The sequence below is a fragment of the Crocodylus siamensis genome, chromosome 4 (assembly GCF_052110815.1).
Source record: "Crocodylus siamensis isolate JL-2025a chromosome 4, ASM5211081v1, whole genome shotgun sequence".
Lineage (NCBI taxonomy): Eukaryota > Metazoa > Chordata > Crocodylia > Crocodylidae > Crocodylus > Crocodylus siamensis.
Window position 1 is genome coordinate 155741770 of NC_143398.1, and position 19279 is coordinate 155761048.

A 19279-nucleotide genomic window follows, 5' to 3' on the forward strand; every position below is an offset into this window, starting at 1 on the left:
GATGAAATTACAGTTGAGATGGGCTGGCCGTGTTGCCAGGATGTCAGATGAGCGACTGCCAAAGATTTTTCACAGTGAGCTAAAGGAGGGAAAGCGCTTTCCAGAAGAAATGCTTCAAGAGCTCCCTCAAGTCATGCTTGAAACATTTCAACATCGACCCAAAACGTTGGGAAGATCTTGCTCATGATCGTTCCACTTGGTGAAGCCTCGTCCATATTGTCTGAGTGGAGAACTGCTGAGGCAGAGGAGAAGCACAAACAACATAAATTTCACAACAGCAGCAAGCAATCCAAAGAGGCATCTCTTGCTCAGTCTGCCATAGACCAGTGTTTCTCAACCTGCAGGTCATGACCCAAAAGTGGGTCACAAAAATGTATGAAAGGGTCACAAACAAACCTTAAAAATGGATCGATGAACTTTAAAAATGGATTCTCCATTAAAGGAGAAAAACACGGGGAAACGGTGGCTTTTCCCCTGCAGGCTGGCAGAGTTCCAGCCTGCAAGGGGCTGTTTGGACCCCACCTCCCCTTTGTCCTACACATTGAAGGGCTGGGGCCTGAGGGCAGTGGGTCAGGAGTGAGGGGCAATGGGTTGGGACTGGCCACTGATGTTTACAAATGGGTCCTGGTACAAAAAAGTTGAGAACCACTGGCATAGATGGTTTTAAGCACAAATTGGCCTGATCAGCCATTCACGTGTTCACAGAAACCAAACCAACCAGTGATGTCATGGTCATCTTCAAATTCAAAGGACGAACAGCAACAAGAACAAGTGTGTATGTGCATACATATGTATATGTCTTCGTATATGTCTACACATGTGTGTATACATGTGTCCTTAGCTCTCTGTTGGTGAAACATGGACTCCTTATGCTAAGGAAGAAAGAAAACAACAGTTTCCATCTTCGAGGTCTCCACTGTATCCTGGGCATAACATGGCCTGACAAAATCTCCAACTTTGTTCTGGAACAGGGCAAGATACCCAGTATGTTCATGCACCCAAGGCAAATGCTTCTGTTGGTTAGGACGTGTGAATCATATGAGCAATGGCTGTGTGTGTATTATACCCCCTCCTCCCCCCAGGTAGCCTGTCTGCATTTTACCAGCTGCATTCTTCCTCCCGCACCCCCAACCTGCCTCTCACCTATTGTCCCCCATTCCCACCTACATTTTCACCGACCTGCATTTTGCATATTGGCTCCTATTCTACCCAGGCGAGCAGAAAAACACCAGCCAACTCTCTCTGTGCCTGAAGAAGGGCGTTTGGGCCTGGCAGGTTGCAAAGAACAGTTGGTCTGATAAAAGAGATCACATCTACCCAGAGAACCTTGTCTGTTTCTGTGTGTGTGTGTGTGTGTGCGCATCTGTATATTTGTGTGCGTGTGTGTGTACGTGTACACGTGTGTATATGCATGTACATGTGTGGACCCGCACCCTCGTGCAGGCCGACGGGGCGGATGAGACCAGCGCGGCGGGATGCACCGCAGCATCCCAGGGCACGGGGGAAGGGGCTCTACGCACCCCCCACCCCCACTCGGCCCGGCTGCTCTGGCCCTTTAAGAGGCGACAGCAGAAACAGCCCCGGCTGCGCTGACGTCAGCGCGCTGCCCGGAACTCAGCTGAGTTTCCAGCACAGAAGTTCCCGGAAGGTGGTGTCCCGCCCGCCGCAGGCCCTGGCCTCTCCCTTCCCCTGGCTCGGCCGCGCGGCGGGAGGTGTGCCCCCCACCCGGAACAGCCGCCAGGGGGCACACGCCGGCGCCTGCCTGATTAATGAAAGAACCAGGGGGGACTGGAGGCCCTGATTGGCTGGGGAGGCCCGTCCCCCGCGAATCCTGAGCTCACCCAAGAAGCCATTGGCTAGAACGATTGTGACGTTTGGTTCGAGGGGGTGGGGCTATTAGAGTGGCAGTTCTCTCGTCATCGGCGGAGGGATCAGATCCCCGCTTGCCGCAGGGATCCGGAGTCGCCGCCCCCGGCCCGGCCCGGCCTGGGAGCCCTTCTCCGCAGGTGAGCCGGTTCTGGCCTCCGGGGGGCAGCGCCTGGGGTGCTGGGGCACGAGTGGGTGCCCCTTCCGAGGGCCGGGTGCCAAGGGGCCTTGGCAGCTGCTGGGCGTGGGTGCTGGGTGGCTTGGAGCATTTCCAGGCGCCCGGCCCAGGGGAGCCAGGCCTGTGGGCTCTGCAGAAAGTGAGGGCTGTGGTTGGCAGATTTAAATGCCCCAGAGCCAGGAAATCAGGTGATGATGCCCGTGGCAGCCGGAACTGGTCCCCTCTTGCACATCCGTCGTGTCTTGCATCAGGTCATCTGGGACGCTGGCATGGTGCAGCTGCATGTGCGGTTAGCAGGAATCGGGTGCCGCCACCATTAGGGAGCACTGCCTGTACCAGACCTTGTGCCATCTCTTGTCCCTGGAATTGGCAGGGGCCCAAGGAGGCAGGTTGCACAAGGGGTACAGGCAGATGCACCTGTTGCCATTGCTGGGTGTCAGTGGAGAGCCTGCCTTGTGAATCTTGGCTTCCAGGCCTCTACAGACTCTAGCTTGGTGCTCTTCCTCCTGAGCTGTTCTCAGGCTCCCTGCAGCCTTTCCAGGCTTTGAAATTGCTGGTTGGATTATGACCCTGCTGAGAGTTGTTTATGATCACCCAGCCAGTGTCTGTTTGCACAACAGTTGTCAGTAAAACAGGGTGTTTCGTGTCTGCAAAACTTTGCTGCTAGCACTCCCAAATTTGCCAGTCCCCTGCACTGTTTAGAGTCTAGTAGCATGGATATCTGAGGCTGAAGAGAGTTTTTAGAAAACCCTGTCCCCAGTAGCATGGATCTTGAAAAGCTCCTTTTTTTCTAACAATGGTGTTTATGTTGTGTGGTTCGCATAACCTGGCTCAAGAAAAGACTCATCAGTTTCGTTTCTGTTGTTAGTCAGTTTCCAATTTTTAGCTCTCCCTCAGTAGACAATCCTGTGGCATTAATTAGTACCACAAGCACTGTGGAGGAGAGAAGCCTCCCATTGTTCTACTGTCTGTAGATGTGCCAGTGTTCTCCGAGAACTGGGCAGAATGTTGCCATGGCTTCTAAGGGGTGTGGGATCAGAAACTTTAAGAGGAGCAATGAATGCCCCCACCTGGCATTTCTTTTGCAAAAGAGATTTGTTTCCTGTTCACACCTAATAATATTATTACAAGTTTGAGCTTGGCAGGAGTTGTTATTGGGGTGGACTGGTTGCTGTTGACAAAAATGTCTGTAAAGATTAGAACTATAAGGTTTTGTGGGCCCTGCAAATATCATCTCTTCTGTGCAAGCAGGAGTATAAAACGGCCTTGTTTAATTCAGTGAACATACTTCTACTGCTGAATGCATTTTTAAAATGTAACACTAAGAGACTTGAGTCTAAAATGCCTTTCCATAGATTCCTGCTCTGAATAAATGCAGGAAAAATTCAAGAAACCAAAATATTAGGATTATTATTTGTATTGGATCCTGGGATTTAGTTCCCAAGGAAACGTGTACTTCTCCATTTTTAACCATGTTTTAACCATGAAATGATCCTTATGTCACAAATTTAGAAATGACTGAGGACAAGGATTTCTATTAGAGCACCTAAAGAACACAGAGCATAAGCTGCAGAACCATTCCTTACAGGCATTGGTCCAATACCAGATTCAAATTGCTGTGCTATTGAGATTACTTATAATGAAGATTAAAACCAGGAACTTCTGGTTCTGTGTTTGGTCAAACCAAGGTTGGTGAACTGATTCATGTTTCTGAGACAGGTGTGAACTCTGGCTTGCATCAAGCGACAGGAAAATACGCAACTGCTCCAAAGTCTTCTGGTTAGACAGTCTCTTGTGCAACATGGACTTTGTTGCCTGGACCAGACAGTAGTTTTATAGTATAGTATAGAACTATAGTTTTATAGTTCTCTAAAGAGAACTGACTGGTGTTGGAAGTAAAACTCAGGGTCTACGTTTCACATCAGTAGGTAGTAATACAGAGCAGCTGTGCCAGAAGTTACCTAAATATTTCCCAGGGCCTTTTAGTCACTGTATCTGTATCACATAATCTTCAACTTGCAACTTGCCCACCACTTCTTTATAGAAGGGTGAGATGCCCAGGGTCACAGAAAAGATCTGTGACAAAGTAAGAAATTGAACTGTAGCCTTCCAAGCTTCAGGCTAGTGCCTTCTACATTGGTTCTGGTGCTGCTGAGCTGAGCACAGTTATGTCTGAGAATTGCATAAAGCCATGTGGCTAACATCTGTCATGTATGCATTCTTTCACCTCCCAAGGGGGAGAAGTGTGTGGGATGTTCTAGCTTTGCACCTGTATATATGTGTACATGTATGCATGTTACAGTGCATAGGACCAAAAAAGGGCACTTGAAGCAGACAGTAGAAAGTCCTGGGGCAGTTTGCTATGTAGTCTCCCACTCTCAACCAGAGATCTTCTGAGTGCATGGATGTGCTTTTAACCTGTAGTACCAGAGTGAATGCATCAAGCACTGTCTTCATCCTGGAACAGTAGTTGGTCTCTTGACTAGGCAAGCCTGGCCTTGGTCTCCGAGAGCCTTGAAGGTAAGGATTGAGACCCTGAACGTGGTTTGGAATTCTCTGGGAAGCCAGTGTCAGGTGCAGAGATCGGGTATGACAGTTTCTGCAGAAGAGAAGGACTGCTGCCCCTGTACTTGTTGAATTATCCCAAGCCCCACAGGACTTGTGCACATGTCAGAACTGCAGCCATGCAGTATGTACAAGAGGTGATGGTGTGAACAGCTGAGGCCAGGTTCCTCTCTGCTTCTATGGAATGGAGTCTCTCAGCCAGCTGAAGAGGGTAAATGATGTTGCTTTTGCATGCTGTTGTGGAGGGAGAGCTCAGGGTTGGTAAGGATCCTGGAAGCATACTTGAGCCAGAGACGGAGCTTACCGATGGGCTGCATATCTTCTACTGAAGGAGACTGTACCCTTGTGGCAAACTTTCAGTGGCTTCCTCTGCCTCTCTGGCTTCCTCTTTCTGAGACTGGTGCCTTCACTGCCTTGCTTTCTCCACCTCCAGGGTGGGTTTTCTGGGAAAACCAAAGAAACAGAGCCAAACTCTTGTATTAAACTGCCCTTGCAGAACCTGTTCACCTGTTTTTTGAGTAACTTTTTTGACAAGGATAATTTGGGGTTATCTCAATCCTGCTAGATCTGGGCCAGTCGAACTTTGTCCCTCAGCTGGTGAAGTTGCACCAATAGAGTGCCATCTTGCACCATCTCTCTCTTGCAAGATGAATCCTTCAAGGAACCTCTTCTTGGGCATTTGCTTCAAGTGATCATGACAGTGACGCTTCTGTTGCGAGTTGGCCTCCAGGGTTGTCAGTACAATTGCAGGGCCAGCCAAACAGCCTTTGTCTACTTGGTGCTCGCACTAGCAGAGCAGGAATATTTGCGGCCCTCTCTGAAAACAAGGTCCTTTCCTGGAAGTGCCTGGTTATCCTGACTGCTTGCCATGTAATTCTGCACAGCTTCATTGCAAGGCCTTCAATTCTCCATCCCCATAAGTTGAAGTGCAGATGCTGCTGCAGGGGTTTTTAACCAGCATTTCTAGGGCAAAGGTTGTTTGCAGGTAGTAGCTCTTGGGGAAAATCAACTTTGCTTGCTTGTTGCAGTGTAATTCCTATGTAATTGCTGTCACAGCAGCCTAGCTGGCAACTGAGCATTTAAATTTCAAGGCCCAACAACAGATGTCTTGAATATAACTCTTTTAAATACTGTCCCCGCCCCCTCTCTACTCCAGAACATACAGACTTCAATAACTTCATCCCTGGCTTGCCCCACCATAGCTGGTACTAGGTTGTGTTACTGATTTGTGTTGATAACTGCCCTGGAGCTTGGCTCATGTGATGGCTTTGAATGGCCTCAGATCATTGTAGACATGCAGCAGAGGCAGCCCTGGCTGCTAGGTTTCAACTGCAGGGCACCAGGAAAATATCCTTAACTTGGCTAGCTGGTTAGGAAGGAGCTGGCTTCTCCATTTAAGGCTGCAGGAATACAGGTATCAGTTACTCATGTGTATTTATAAGGAAGTTGTTTGTTTTTTTTATCTGACCCTGGCAATGATCTGCATTATCAGAGAGCTGACTCTTTCTTCCAGAGAAGCTAAAGAATAACAGAGTAAACACTACCCCAAGGTTCAACAGCTCCATCTCACACATCAGGAAAATGTATGCTTATTTACTCTCACACTTGTGGGATGCTGGCAACATTGGTTGCCTTCTGGCTCTGTTCCAGAGATGAAAGGAAAGGCTAACCACAGAGAGGCATGAGGCAAGCTGAGCTGGAAAGCTTTAGCCCTTAGTTCTTGAAGACAAGGCCAGGGAGAAGTGGGTTAGACAGAGGGCTCTGCCACAGCACCAGGGTTAGTTAGAAACAAGTGTTAGTGCTGCTAGAGACATGATGCACTCTAGAGGCAGATGAACTCTTTCTTCTCTCCCTTGGGGCTGTCTGTGCTGTGGGTTTGGGTAGCTCTGGTGCAGTGCATCCACAAGACAGATGCTATCAGTGCCAGTAGCTGAGCTCCCACTGTGAAAGGGGAAAGCCCTGACATGTCATGTTCTGGTCTGGCTCCTGGTGAGTTGCCCCTCCAGAGCTCCTGTTGTGTTCTCCCATCCATCCTAGTTTGCAAAGAGTTCATTTGGCCTAAAACATCCTAAATCCTCTCCTCCCCCTTGAAGATGAGATAGGTGAATGACTGTGTGAGCTTAGTGTGGCTTTAGCTGGCTCCACACCACTGCATTGAGAGACCAGCCCTGAGTCTGAATGCTACTAAGTAGCTTGGAGGAGCATTTATAAGGTGCCATTGCTGCCACAGCAGCACCCAGAAGCCTCCGCCAAGTGAGAACCCTGATGTGCTGGGTGCTGGCCCAGTGGAGAACAAAAGCAAGCTCTTTGGGCAGAAACTTTCAAGAGGCAAGGCAGAACAGGTGCATGAAATGGACAAGAAGAGGGATGGGCAACAGAACTAAAGATCCTCTCATCCTAGGCTGGCTGGGTGTGCAGGTTTTGACCTATTACCAGCAGTCACCCCTCCAGAAGACTGAAGCTGGCTCACCCCTGACCTTGTGGACCTGGTCTGTGGTGGTGTTGATCAGATGGCTTTCCATGATTCTTCATGGGATTCTTGCTTTGTGGAAAGCCATTTGTGGTGGGGTGAGACATTGTTCCTGCCATCCCTGTTTCCAAGCAGTTGGTTTAAAAGCTATTGCCAATAGCTTAGATCAGAGGTTCCCAAACTTCTTATTGCATAGCCCTTTACAGAATTACCACCTGCCCGCATGCCCCTACCAGCATTCATTTTATATTTTACCCCTTTAAATGCCAGTTATAATGAAAACTAGCCAATTGCCCATCAAGAATGATGTGGGGGAACCCTGCTCCCCCTTCCCTCCTGCTGCCTGGGGTCTAGGCCCGCTCCTCTCCTCCCCGCCGCAGCTCAGGGGGAAGGGAGGAGTGGGCCCAGGCCCGATGTGGGGGAGGACCAGGCCGGAGTGTGGGGAGAAGCTGGACTGCCATGGCGGGAGGGGGGCACGGGAGCAGTGGGCCTGGGCTGACCTAGTGGCGGTGGGGGACAGGAGGAGCGGGCTCAGGGCCCACATGGCGGAGCAGGGTGGAGGAGGAGTGGGCCTGGGTCTGAGGCGGGGAGGAGGCCTGCTTCTTCCTTCCCCCAGCCACTGCTGCCATGGGCCATGTCCAGCAGGGCCTGCTGTTTTTCCCTTCCCCCTGCAGCGGGCCGGCTTCCCTCCCTCCGCTTGGGTGCTCTTCCTCCCCCCTCCCCTGCCCATGTTACCTGCAGGGAGCAGGGCCAGCCCTGCTGGCCTTGCCCCCCCCCTTTGCCTGCCCCCGCTTCGGCCCCTATGCCCCCATCATCATGGCAGCAGGCTGCCTTCTGTCAGACTGCTTCTTCACGCTCCGGTTCACTGTTTGTCAGAGCATGAATAAAGCGTTACAGACAGACAGATGGACAGACTTAAGCTTTTATAATATTAGAATTAAATCGGCCATTACCCAATTTCTCCCATGTACCCCTTCCTCCCTTCCCCCGAGATATCTTGTGCACCACCATTTGGGGACCCCTAGCCTAGATCTGTGCAATTGTTGTTAAAGAAGCGTGGGAGCATTTTCCAGTTAAGGATCAGTTTGGCATCCCATCCAGGAACTACTTGTGGAAGTGAAAAGCCCCCAACCTAGCCTAGACATGGTCATCCCAGTGGGGTGTGGGGGAGTTGCTTTCAGATTCATAATGCTCCCAGGATTGGTACAGGCACATTGTCCAGAAATTGTCCCGCATACTTTGGATAACAGCTAGGAATGACAGGCTTAGGTTGTGAACTTTATGATGCTGGATCCTGTCTCAGGCTGAGGGGGAAATTCCTCCTGTGAAAAGTCTCCCGTCATGCTGTGGTCTGTGAGAGTAAGTACAGAACTTGTGCCTAGATTTGCCCTGTGACTGGCTGTTTCGGGAAGCTGCTTTCCAATTGTCTTTCTGTTTTGATTACTGTAGGAACCAGTTGGGCTGCTGGACTGGGGTGCAGCCAGTGCTGTGAGTTCGGCCTGACCCATGAGATGGTCTTTTGAGGCTTCCCACTGCTGTAAACGGCAACCTGTGCCTCAGTTGAGATGGATTGAAATGATTTTGGGATTGGTTTACAACTTATCGTGGGTCTGTCTACTCTGTGTCCCCAGTGTGTCCTAGCAGGGCCATGCCTCGGCTTGCCCCACCCGACCACCCCTTACTTGTGTGCCTCAAACCTAGAAACACTGCAATGGAGCCAACCCAGGGACATTCCCGGGTGATTGCACTTGAGACCTCGGTTAGGTGGCTGCACTTGAGATTGCTTGTACATGTCCACAGGGAGGGATCCCTAGAGAAGCTGTACTGCAGCAGTTCTGGTTTCATAGTGGGCGTGGGTGCGTGGGACATGTCTGGGGTCCTATCAGCAATGTGTGTGGAATTGCCCTTAGCAGACCTGCTGTCAGAAGTCAAACCTCCCCTTCCTTCCCCGCTGTAACTCATGAAGTAAATGAGAAGCTTGGTTTTCCCCCTGCCCAGGCGTGGCTGCCATTCACGTTAGAGGGATGAGGTTTTTAGCAATTTGGTGGAGGTACTAATGAGAATCTGTATCGCTGGCTCATGGCCTCCACAGGGATGGCTTGTTATGTAGGGGCCAGCTGCTTGGGTGACATTGGCTGCTTCTTTTTGTTTCTGGTTTCGAGAGAGATGTCTCTTCCCTCCTTTCCCCTTGCCCCACCCCCCTCCGGCCCAGGTGTCAGTTGCCCAAAAGAGTTCCTTGATCACTCGAAGAGCAGGGCCACCTAGAGGCGTGCGAAGGGGCGAGGAAGCCTTGGAACATGGCTGCAAGCCAAAGCATCCGTCTGATGGGGCATCAGTCAGGAGATGATGCTACGTGTTCCCAGGACTCGAGTGCGCTCGGTGCAAATTAAAGGTTCAAGCCAGTGAAGCTCACGCATGTGCTCCACTGTGCCACAGGAGTCTTGCCTGCAGTGGCGCTCCCTCCAGCAGCCACACCATGGCTGTGCCCACCCTAAGGAATGAGATCACAATGCTGCCCTAGTCGGAGCCATGTGGGCTGCTGGCAGCAATCACAGTGTGGTGTCGCAGCCGAGTTGTACCGGCGTGCTGTGGGCTTTGCTGCCTCTAATGCCTGCTGGTGTGAAGGGAGCCTGGGAAGCTGGGACACCCACATAGAAGAGAGTTACAGTGTCACAAGGGTGAAAGCTCCAGGTGCCAGAGGAGTAGCAGAGGTTACATGGAAATATGCAGGGTCAGGGCATCAGCAACGATTTGTGCTAGACAGATGGCAGGGCTGGAGCTGTTGTTTATGGGGGGCTGTTTTCCCTGAGATGGGAGGAGAAGTGGAGACTGAACAACAAGCTTTTTTTGGTGGCCCAACCACTGGTGCAAGAGCAGGGAGAGGAAGGCTGTGGGATGTAGCACGGCCCTGTGGCAGCTGACATGGCCACATGCCAAGAGGGAGCCTCAGCCTGTTTATGGCAGTTTCCTATTTCAGGAAGCTTCATGCCCCAGGGGTGGGTGGAAGACCACGCAACCGTGTCCTTGTGGGAGACCTTCCAGGCAGTACCAGCACTTGGCAGGATGGCACACTAGGTGGGTGGGAAGCTGGCACGATTCAGGTATAAATCCATTCCCGCAAAACTGTGTGGCAAGAGGCCTGGGGAGGCCCAGTGGAAACCTTCCACTGACAGCAGAGGGTCATTGCTTAGTAGCGAGTACATCTACCCCCTAGATCAGGAGTTTTGAACCTTTTTCAGTCGATGTACCCCTTGGTCTCACAGTGAGACTTTGTGTACCCAATGGGAAATTTAACTTTAGGCCCTTCTAACTTGTGTTAGACAATGTATGAAACATATCTCATGTACCCCCTCATAAGGCTTTACATACCCAGCCCTAGGTGGCACACTGCAATGCTTCCCTGGCCTCCACCTCAGCCCGCTCCCAGGGGCAAGGCCTGGGGGGAGGGCTGTGGTGCCCATCTGCCGGTTGTACACATGCTGGCCAGCTGGGGGGAATTTGCATACAGTGGCTGCCACCGCACCACCTCTGCCACGCTCCACACTGCCTTCCCATGACCGGCCACACAGCTTTGTGAGCAAGTGGCGCAGCAGCAGCTGCTGTGTGTGAGCTCCCCTGTCTGCTGGCACAGCTCCTAAGACAAGTGGCAGTGAGAGATGGTAGTGGTGGTGGCTGCGTGCTGCCCGGCTCACTGGCGGGGGTGAGGGGTTTCGGACGCGGCGGCCAGCACCACCTTGCACCATCACTGCTACTTGTCTGCAGAGCCAGGCCTGCAGACCAGGGGGCTTGCACACAGTGGCTACCTCTGCGCGTGCATGGTTCCATAGGCAGCGGTGGTGGCTGCCATGTGCAAGCCCCTTGCCCGCCACCCAGCTGGCATGTAACTGCCACAGCCACCACCCCACACTGCCTGAAGCCATGCAGCCAGCTGCAGGGCACAACGGTAGTGCAGTGGCAACTGCTGCATGCGAGCCCCTCCCCTGCTGGCCAGTCGGCGGGGCAGCACATGCATGGCCCATGCACGTTGGCTACCACTGCTGCCGTGCCCTGCACCACTTGCCCACAAAGCTGTGCGGCCAGCCACGAGAAGGCAGTACAGGGCAGAGTGGCAGAGTTGCAGCGGCAGCCACTGTGTGTAAACCCTCGTCAGGCTGACTAGCATGTGTGCAGCCCGCAGAAAGGCACCCCTGTCCTTGCCCCCTGGTCCTGCTCCTGGGAGCAGGCACACAAGTATGCTCCCCACCTTTTTGATCTCGCCCCCCCCAGCATCTTCCCTTTCCCTTGCCTGCCCCACCCCTTCCTACCACACACACTTACCTGCTGGGATGGGTGTCAGCGTCTGTGTGTCCATCTGCATGTGTGGGGCTTGGGGGGCTGTTTTGGGGAGTGAGTGGTATCAGGAGGCCTGAGGATGCTGTGGGGTCAGAGTGAGGGGCACCAGCAGTGCTGGCGTGGGGGCTTTATTTTTAATCATGGATTTTGAGTTTTTAATCAGAGGCAGAAATAGATCTTGGAGTCATCAGTGATGCCAAGATGAACATGGGCCGACAGTGTGGGGACGCAGTCAGGAAGGCTAACCGCACCTTGTTGTGCATCCACAGATGCATCTTAAGTAGGTTCAAGGAGGTGATCCTCCCCCTCTATGCGGCACTGGTCAGGCCGCAGCTGGAGTACTGCATCCAGTTCTGGGCGCCGCACTTCAGGAGGGGTGTGGACAGCATGGAGAGGGTCCAGAGGAGGCCACTCGCATGATCGGGGGCAGCAGGGCAGGCCCTACGAGGAGAGGCTACGGGACCTGAACCTGTTCAGCCTCCACAAGAGAAGGCTGAGAGGGGATCTAGTGGCCTGTTACAAACTAGTCAGGGGGGACCAGCAGGCACTGGGGGAGTCGCTGTTCCCCTGACCGCTACCAGGAGTGACCAGGAATAATGGTCACAAGCTGGCAAAGGGTAGATTCAGACTAGACACAGGAGGCGTTACTTCACTGTCAGGGCAGCTAGGATCTGGAACCAACTTCCAAGAGAAGTGGTGCTGGCTTCTACCCTGGGGGTCTTTAAGAGGAAGTTAGATGAACACCTTGCTGGGGTCGTTTGACCCCAGTACTCTTTCCTGCCATGGCAGGGGGTCGGACTTGATGATCTGCTCAGGTCCCTTCTGACCCTACCTACTATGAAACTATGAATTTGCAATTTTTAAAAGAGAATTTGTGATTTTTCTCCAATTAAAAAAACAAAACAAAACAAAAACAGGATCCCTGCTGATCATCAGTACAGCCTTTTCCCACTCCCAGTCCGGATCAGAGAGGGAGGGTGGAGGAAAGGTAGTGTGGCCTTCTGGTAGCTGGAGAAAGTGGCTTTAGTCCTGAAGTGTCTTGGGGCCACACCAGGGCAAAAAGGAAGGCTCAGTTTTGACTTCATTACAGTGCTCTGCTGATTAGTTTGCTGGTTTTCATTAAGGAGCAGGACTCTGGGGATCTGGGTTCTGGCCTCGCCACAGGCTTGTGGTGGAACCCAGGGCACATCTCTTGGTGCAGAACTCTTCCTTGGGCATCTGCCTCGTCTAAATGCCCCAGTTTGTCCAGCTCTGAGGTGCTGAGTGTCAGGCTGTAGCAGTATGCCCTTTTAAATTTCAGCAGCTTTAAAAATTGGTTGGAGAGGGCTGGCAGGATCCAAGCCCTTGTTGTGCCAAAGGGGAAGATGTTCTGTGTTTTATTAAAGCTTTGGTTTCATAAGTTGCTTTGTCTCTTTGCTAGGCCTGCTTGGCTGCTGTTTTTAAAATAGCAGTGTAAATGCAGCTGTCCTCATTTTTCTGCATGGGATTTGTGCTGGCTTGCAAACAGCTCCCGCCCCTGCACCATGCTTTTTGCGCTAAGCTATTCTCTGTGTCCAGGTTTGGAGCAGGCTTGTTTGCTGCCTTTGACTGCAGCAGCTCTGTGTGACAAGTACCAGGTGTCCTCACTGTGCTTGATAGGAGGTTGTTGTAACCTCCTATCAAAATATCCCCCACCCTCCCCAGCCCCTCATTTCTCAGCCCCAGGAGTCATTTAAAGCTTTCTTTTGAATTCCTTCATGGTAGTTGGTTTTCCAGGGTTTTCCCCTCGGTTACTCATCATCCCAGCCTACTTGTCTTGATACAGGCCCATGTCAGTGGGGAGGGCTGCCTTCAGTGGGGTGATCTGAGTGTGTGGCCAGGAGCACAGAGAGTGGTTCCTTGTCTGCCTGGGGCCCTGAGGGTTGCATGGGGTTGTCTGCAGGCTTGTCCCAAGAGCAGGATGCTTTTGGGATGCCTGAGTACGCCTCTTTGCCCACATGCTGACCTTTTTTTTGCAGAGTTGTCAGTGTCAGCCAGACTTGAAGCATCTTCCCCCAACCTCACCCCCAGCTTCATGTGTGGAAGGAGGACCTGACTTCCTCCTAGCTCTTTTCACATCTGACCTGACTCTTCTGAAGTAGCACCTGTGAATGAGCCAACTTGAGTGCTTGTGGGCAAGGGATTTTCTAGCCCAGGGGCGGGCACAATGCAGCCCGGGGGCCGGATGCTGCCTGCCAGGCCATTCTGTCTGACCCGCGGGGCCCCTAACAGATTTAGAAAATTAATATTTATCTGCCCTGGGCTGCCTGTCATGCGGCCCTTGATGGCTTGCCAAAACACAATAAGCAGCCCTTTGCCCAAAATAATTGCCCGCTGGCTTAAAAATGGCCCCTTTCCTCTGCCCAGCTCCCCAAGCAGTGAGAGTGAGCCAGGCTGAACTGAAGCTGCTGTTTTAGTTTGATTCCCATTGGCACCAAAGTTGTGAACCAAAGAGTTATTTCTTCCTTGTTTCTGTTGTTTCCTGGCAGTCCCCACCTCCTCAACTTACTGTAAATTGTGCAGCTCATTCCCTGCCCTTCTGGAGGGAAACCAGACGCCAGCATGGAGGCAGGCTGTGGGTAGGAGGTGGCAGCCCTTGGCTCCAGGGCAGTTGTGTACCTGGCAGCATCCAAAGGGTGGACAGCCTGCCTTCACGGAGGGTGGGAGACTACCTTAAATGCTTTGTGTAGTATGGGAAGGGAGAGCAGCACCCAGCAGGTGTGGCTAGGCATGGTGACTCTTGGGTGTTGCCTGCATTATGCAGGTGTTTGTGTGCCAAAAAGCCTGGTGATGGGCAGAGCGTGAGGGCAGAACAGACCAGAATTGGGGAGTGCAGCTTGAGCTGGGGCTTCTTCTGGCCGGCTGGTTAACCCCTGTGTTGCTAAGCTCTGGGAAGTCTTGCCGGTGGAGACAGAATCACTATTTCATGGCTGGTACCTGTGCTGGCCAGAAAGTAAGGGTGCATGTACATGTGCATTTGTGTGTGTGTGTGATCCCGTCTCGGAAGGCAGGTGGAGCTCAGCACAGAGCTGGCACAGTTTGACTGTGCAAGCCTGCGGGAAAACTTGTGTTTACAACAGGTGACTGGCTGAGTGACTCATGGGTGTTCGTTAGGCATGTGCCAAAGCACCTTCCCCAGTTATTTAAATGCTGGTGTCCACCTAGGTTCAGTGTTGGTGCATATACAAAGGTGCTCCTTTGACAGTCTCTCTCTCTCTCTGTCTCTCTTTTTGCTCCCACCCCTCACCCCAGAAATGCCCCTGAAGGAATCCATGTGCCCCGCTGGGATGAAATTTGCCCCATGCCAGGCCATACACGCCCCAGAACCCAGTAACCTCAAGTGCCACATGACCTTGAAGCTGCCCTGTGCCTCCTTTGTGAATAGATGCATTCATTTTGTGTTGCCTTTCTAGGAAGACTGGCAAAATCTGTCATCAGTCTTGGTTTGGAGGCATTCCTCCTGTGGCCATTTCAGAGCAGATGAACGCTTTGCTGCTAAATAGTTTAATTGGAGGAGTCTGGCTCTTATCTCCACATCTAAGAACAAAACTTATGATTGTTTGCGAAAGCTCCCCCTGGCTGGGGGGGGAGGGTGTTGGTGTTGCATGTGAAACTTTTTCTAACACTCAAGTTTGTCTGGATTTCAAATTGACCATGCTGTGAAAGGCCATGTGGGGTCATGGGTGCTGTCAGTTACCCCATGTGCTTGCTCGCTGCTCTTTGCAGCTGATCCAGGGGTTGTAGTGATGGGTTTGACAAAGGCAGCTCAGCGTGAGGTCACGTCACGCCACGTCAAAGCCTGGGCAGCCACAGAAGAGTGTGGGGCATACAGGTGGACATGTATCTGGCAGAGGGAAACTGGAGCAATTGTGAGAACTTGCCTTTTATGAGGACAAAAAAAAAAACCCCTTTCCCCCAGGTTCTCTGCCTCTCCTCTGTTCCCCGCCCCACCCCAAAGATGTGGTTTTCATCTGTGGTTCAGCGTTCTCAGACCTGTGACAATAGCAGTGTTTCACTGTGAACTCCCAGTGTAAGCTATGGTTTACTTGAGGGAAACCCGTTACCTGTGCATGCTGCTTTAGCACAAGGCAATTCAGGGGGAAGGATAGAAATCAACACAGGCCCTGGCTTTCTTTGAGCCAGAACCAGCCAGACACTTAATTGCACCCTGTCCCATTGAGCCTTTACACTGGCTTTGCTGGGGGTATATGCCCCGTGTTTGCAAGCACAGGTAGTTCTTTCCTTGTCCGGCAAAGCACGTGGACCAGCATCTGGACAGGGGTGCTGTGGCTGAAGGGCCTGGCTGAATTCGGAGCCTAGAAACTAAAATAAAAGACTTGAGTGACTTATTTCCAAGCTGTGCCCCCCCATCCCAAAGAAGAGCAGTGGAAGCTGCAGGGGTTGAGCACCTCTCAGAGTCTGCACCCATTTTGTAATGAGGGTGCTTGGGCTTCTTTTAGACCCTTCTGAATCTGGACATTTTGGCCTTTCAGCTTCATTTCTCTGGATTGTATACCTGGAAGCATGACCCCTCACGTCCCTCCTCAGCCTTCCTGTCTGCTTCCTGAAGGGGATTTTTGAGTCTGTCACGGGCAGATGGTGCCAAATATGAGGCAAGACAGCAGAGCCGTAAGCTAAGGAGAAAGGAAACAATATTCACCTCTGCAATCCCTTTGCTTCAGGGAACATGGGAGAATCAGCCTTCTCAGCGCAGAAGAGGAGGCTTTCTTATCAGGGCTGAAAAAAGGTTGTCACCATTGTGGCTGTACCATTTCCTGTGATGAGTTTGTGCCTATAATAAACAGGCATTAACCAAGTCAGGCCTAACCAGTTAACAAAATACATCTTCAGTGCCTTCTTCAAACTAGTGGAAAAAGCAAAACGGTCAGTTCCCACTTGAATTTTAAGGGCAAGAGTGAGTGAGGCATGCAGCCAAAGGAAATCTGCCTGTCCAGATCCAAGCTGCTGCTGGTGACTTGCTTGTATCCAGTAAGAGTTGCATCCTGGAGCGGTATCCAGGACATGATTAGCTAGTTGCAAGATGAAACCATTTCTCTGGCATTTTCTTGACTCCAGTGCAAGTGAGTGATTTTGTTTTTTGAGCACGGAGGATGGGTTGCTCTTGTGGCTTCCTTCAGTTGTCTGAAGTGAATCTTATTCAGCCTTCTTCGGCTGACCTTCAAGCACTCGTGAGTCAGAATCGCGAGTGGCTCTGTCCTGGTCCCAAGCCATAGAGATGGCCTCCAAGGGGATCCAGTGTGAGCGTTAGGGGCTTCCCTGGAACATCAAGTCCTGGCTATTTAAAACAAGTGATCCCCAGGTGTTACTTACAGCTTCTTGTGTACAGATCAGGAGGGCAACATTTGTTGTTCCCATTTTACAGGCAGAGCAACTGAAGCACAGGGAGGAGAAGTGACTTATCCAAGGATACCCAGCAGGCCAGGATCAGAGCTGGGAACTGATCCCTGGCCTCCAGAAACCTCATTATAAGGCTCCCTTCACTAGGCATCATTGCTTCCCTGCTATCAATGGGTGCGTGTTGGAGCAGTTATGTTGTACAGGCTGCTGCTGAGCATTGCCTATCTACTGAGCTGCTGCTGCCAGAAGGAGGGGAGATGGGAGAAGGTGACTTTCCCTGTGCCTGTAGCAGAAAGGCTGGGGCTGCTTTGGTGCAGGGTTTCAATGTGCACATAGCTTTGCCTGCCCTTACTTTGTGACCAAATTCTGGGTGCCCAGAGAGCAAGAGAGAGAATGAGCATATGTGTGTGTCCACCAGGCTGTGGCTTGTGCCATGGAGGTGACCCCTATATAGAGCATTCTGCCAGGCCTGTGCTGGAGGCTGCTTGTGGGCATCAGTGGTACGTAGGCCACAAGGGGTGGTTGTTCTATTACTCTGAATAACTGGAGACTTGCTACCCTTAGGCTGGGTGTCTTGCTGCTTGGAATGTGTGCTAGGACAGGGGGTGCAGGGCCTCCCAGCCAGGTTTGGGGTTGATTCCTGCAGTGTGTCTGAACCAAGCCAGTGCCTTGGGCCTGAGATGTCTGGGGAACACGTCTGAGCCAGCTGCCTTGCTCTCGGGCTCATCCTGCATGGTGCTGCTGGAACTCTGCGTGAGAGGCCTGGGGAGTCAGTGAGCTGTTGCTGTGGGTCTGGGGTAGTGCCCTGCTATCTAACCACAGCCAGTTGGCTATGTGGTGGAAGGCAGGGTGCTTTGCCACCCATGTCCCTGTATGCATGTGGTTCTTCAAGCTCCCAGACTGTCACGTGCTCCAGCATCCTCTGCTGCTCCTTTCCAGTGCCTTGGGTGAACTCTGATCCCCGACCTCTCTGCTGGAGTCTCTCTCTGCAGCTGGGAGTTCCCTGTGGTCCCTTGGCTCTGGTTCTCTGGCCTGGAAGAAGTCAGGAGACGAACCTTGTGGCCACTGGCCTTCTAGCTGCAGCTGCCGCATGGGGGGAAGCTATGGAGACAGTCCGCTGCTTTCCCTCACTTCAGCCTTCCCCAGCCCTGGCTTGGGAAGATTTATGGGCAGTCCCCTCTACTGCCCTCCCAGCTCTCTGGGAACTCCTGCTGATACCCACCAGGTCCTGGCTTGCTGCCTCTTCCCAAGAACAACTGCAGACATCTAGCTGCTTTTCCTGCTTCCTCTTTCCCTATTTATTACCCTGATGGCTGCCCTCACCCTCGCCCTCGCCCTCCTAATGTGGCCCACTGAGCTGCCCTCCCTCTGCTTGCTTACGAGGTAGTGACCCCGTTGGTGGCCCTCCATCTGAACTGTAGCTCTGGGTGAAGACTGTTCTGCAAAATTTCCAAGTCCAGTTTGTTTGGGGCTGTGTGTGGTACATGGCGGGGCCGAGTCGTAAAGAATAACCACAGCAGGAACTCTTTAAAAAAAATGGGAAGAGCTTACATCTCTTATTCTTCTGTACAATTCAAAGATGGGCAATGACGGGGAGAGTTGGGGGTGGGGGTTATGAATTAACTATGTTTTATTTATAATATACTTTAAAAGGTCAAGCATCAAAAATGCCAGCCCACCAAAAACCCCTTCTCTGGGCTTGGGAGCTTCCCATAGCAGGGTTCCCCTTTTCCAGCTAGCTTAAGGCTTTCCCTTGTACTGGTGCTGATGCCTGCCTGCTGTGCTGTTTCAGACTTCTTTAGAAATCGATGTGACCATATCGATGTAGTTAGCCAGTGGTGGAGCAGGGGGCTTTCCCAGATGTTACAAATAGACCCTGCTCAGTGAGCACCGCTGCTTGGTGTGTCCTGACTCGGGGCATGCAGAGCTCTGACAGGTTCCCATGTGTGCATTGTCAGGTTTCACCCAGACGGACAGGATGGCGCAGTGGAACCAGCTGCAGCAGCTCGACACCCGGTACTTGGAGCAGCTCCACCAGCTCTACAGTGACAGCTTCCCCATGGAGCTGCGGCAGTTCTTGGCCCCCTGGATTGAGAGCCAGGACTGGTAAGGCCATGTGTGTGGGTGCAGTGTGTCTGCTGGGATATTCCCCGCCCCCCAAACGCACGCACACTGGAGTGACTATTCCTTCTGAAGAAGCTGGGAATGGCCTTGCCGCAAGAGGAGAGAATAGGCAAGAGGGGTAGGTGAACTCAGAGCTGCTGCTTGATTCCCTGGGGGACAGTCCCCTGTCTCTATTCCACAGGTCCTATGCAGCAGCAGGTGCTAGTCATGCCCTGAAAGATTTGCCCCCACTGGATGTAAGTGCCGCCCACAGGGCTGTTCAGCACTTCCCTCCACCCCTGCACAGGGTGAGTCTTTCCCTGGATGATTTGCCCTTCGTACAAGTGGTGCCTGAGGGACTTTGCCAACATGGCATCCACTGCTCTCTG

The 19279-nt window shown here is 52.1% G+C and overlaps 1 protein-coding gene across 3 annotated transcripts in view; it reads left to right on the plus strand.

Annotated features, from left to right (window-relative positions):
• The first annotated feature begins 1853 nt into the window (after positions 1–1853).
• The window catches only part of STAT3 (signal transducer and activator of transcription 3), a 35748-nt gene continuing 18322 nt past the window's right edge, over positions 1854–19279 (plus strand). For 2 of the 3 annotated variants that reach the window (XM_090044356.1, XM_090044357.1), the window contains exons 1-2: positions 1854–2006; positions 18746–18893. In XM_090044356.1, coding sequence (XP_089900482.1) covers positions 18766–18893 — 128 coding nt within the window. In that variant the 5' untranslated portion in view covers positions 1854–2006; positions 18746–18765. The remainder of the gene's footprint in view (positions 2007–18745; positions 18894–19279) is intronic. The other variant, XM_090044354.1, reaches the window with a different exon arrangement.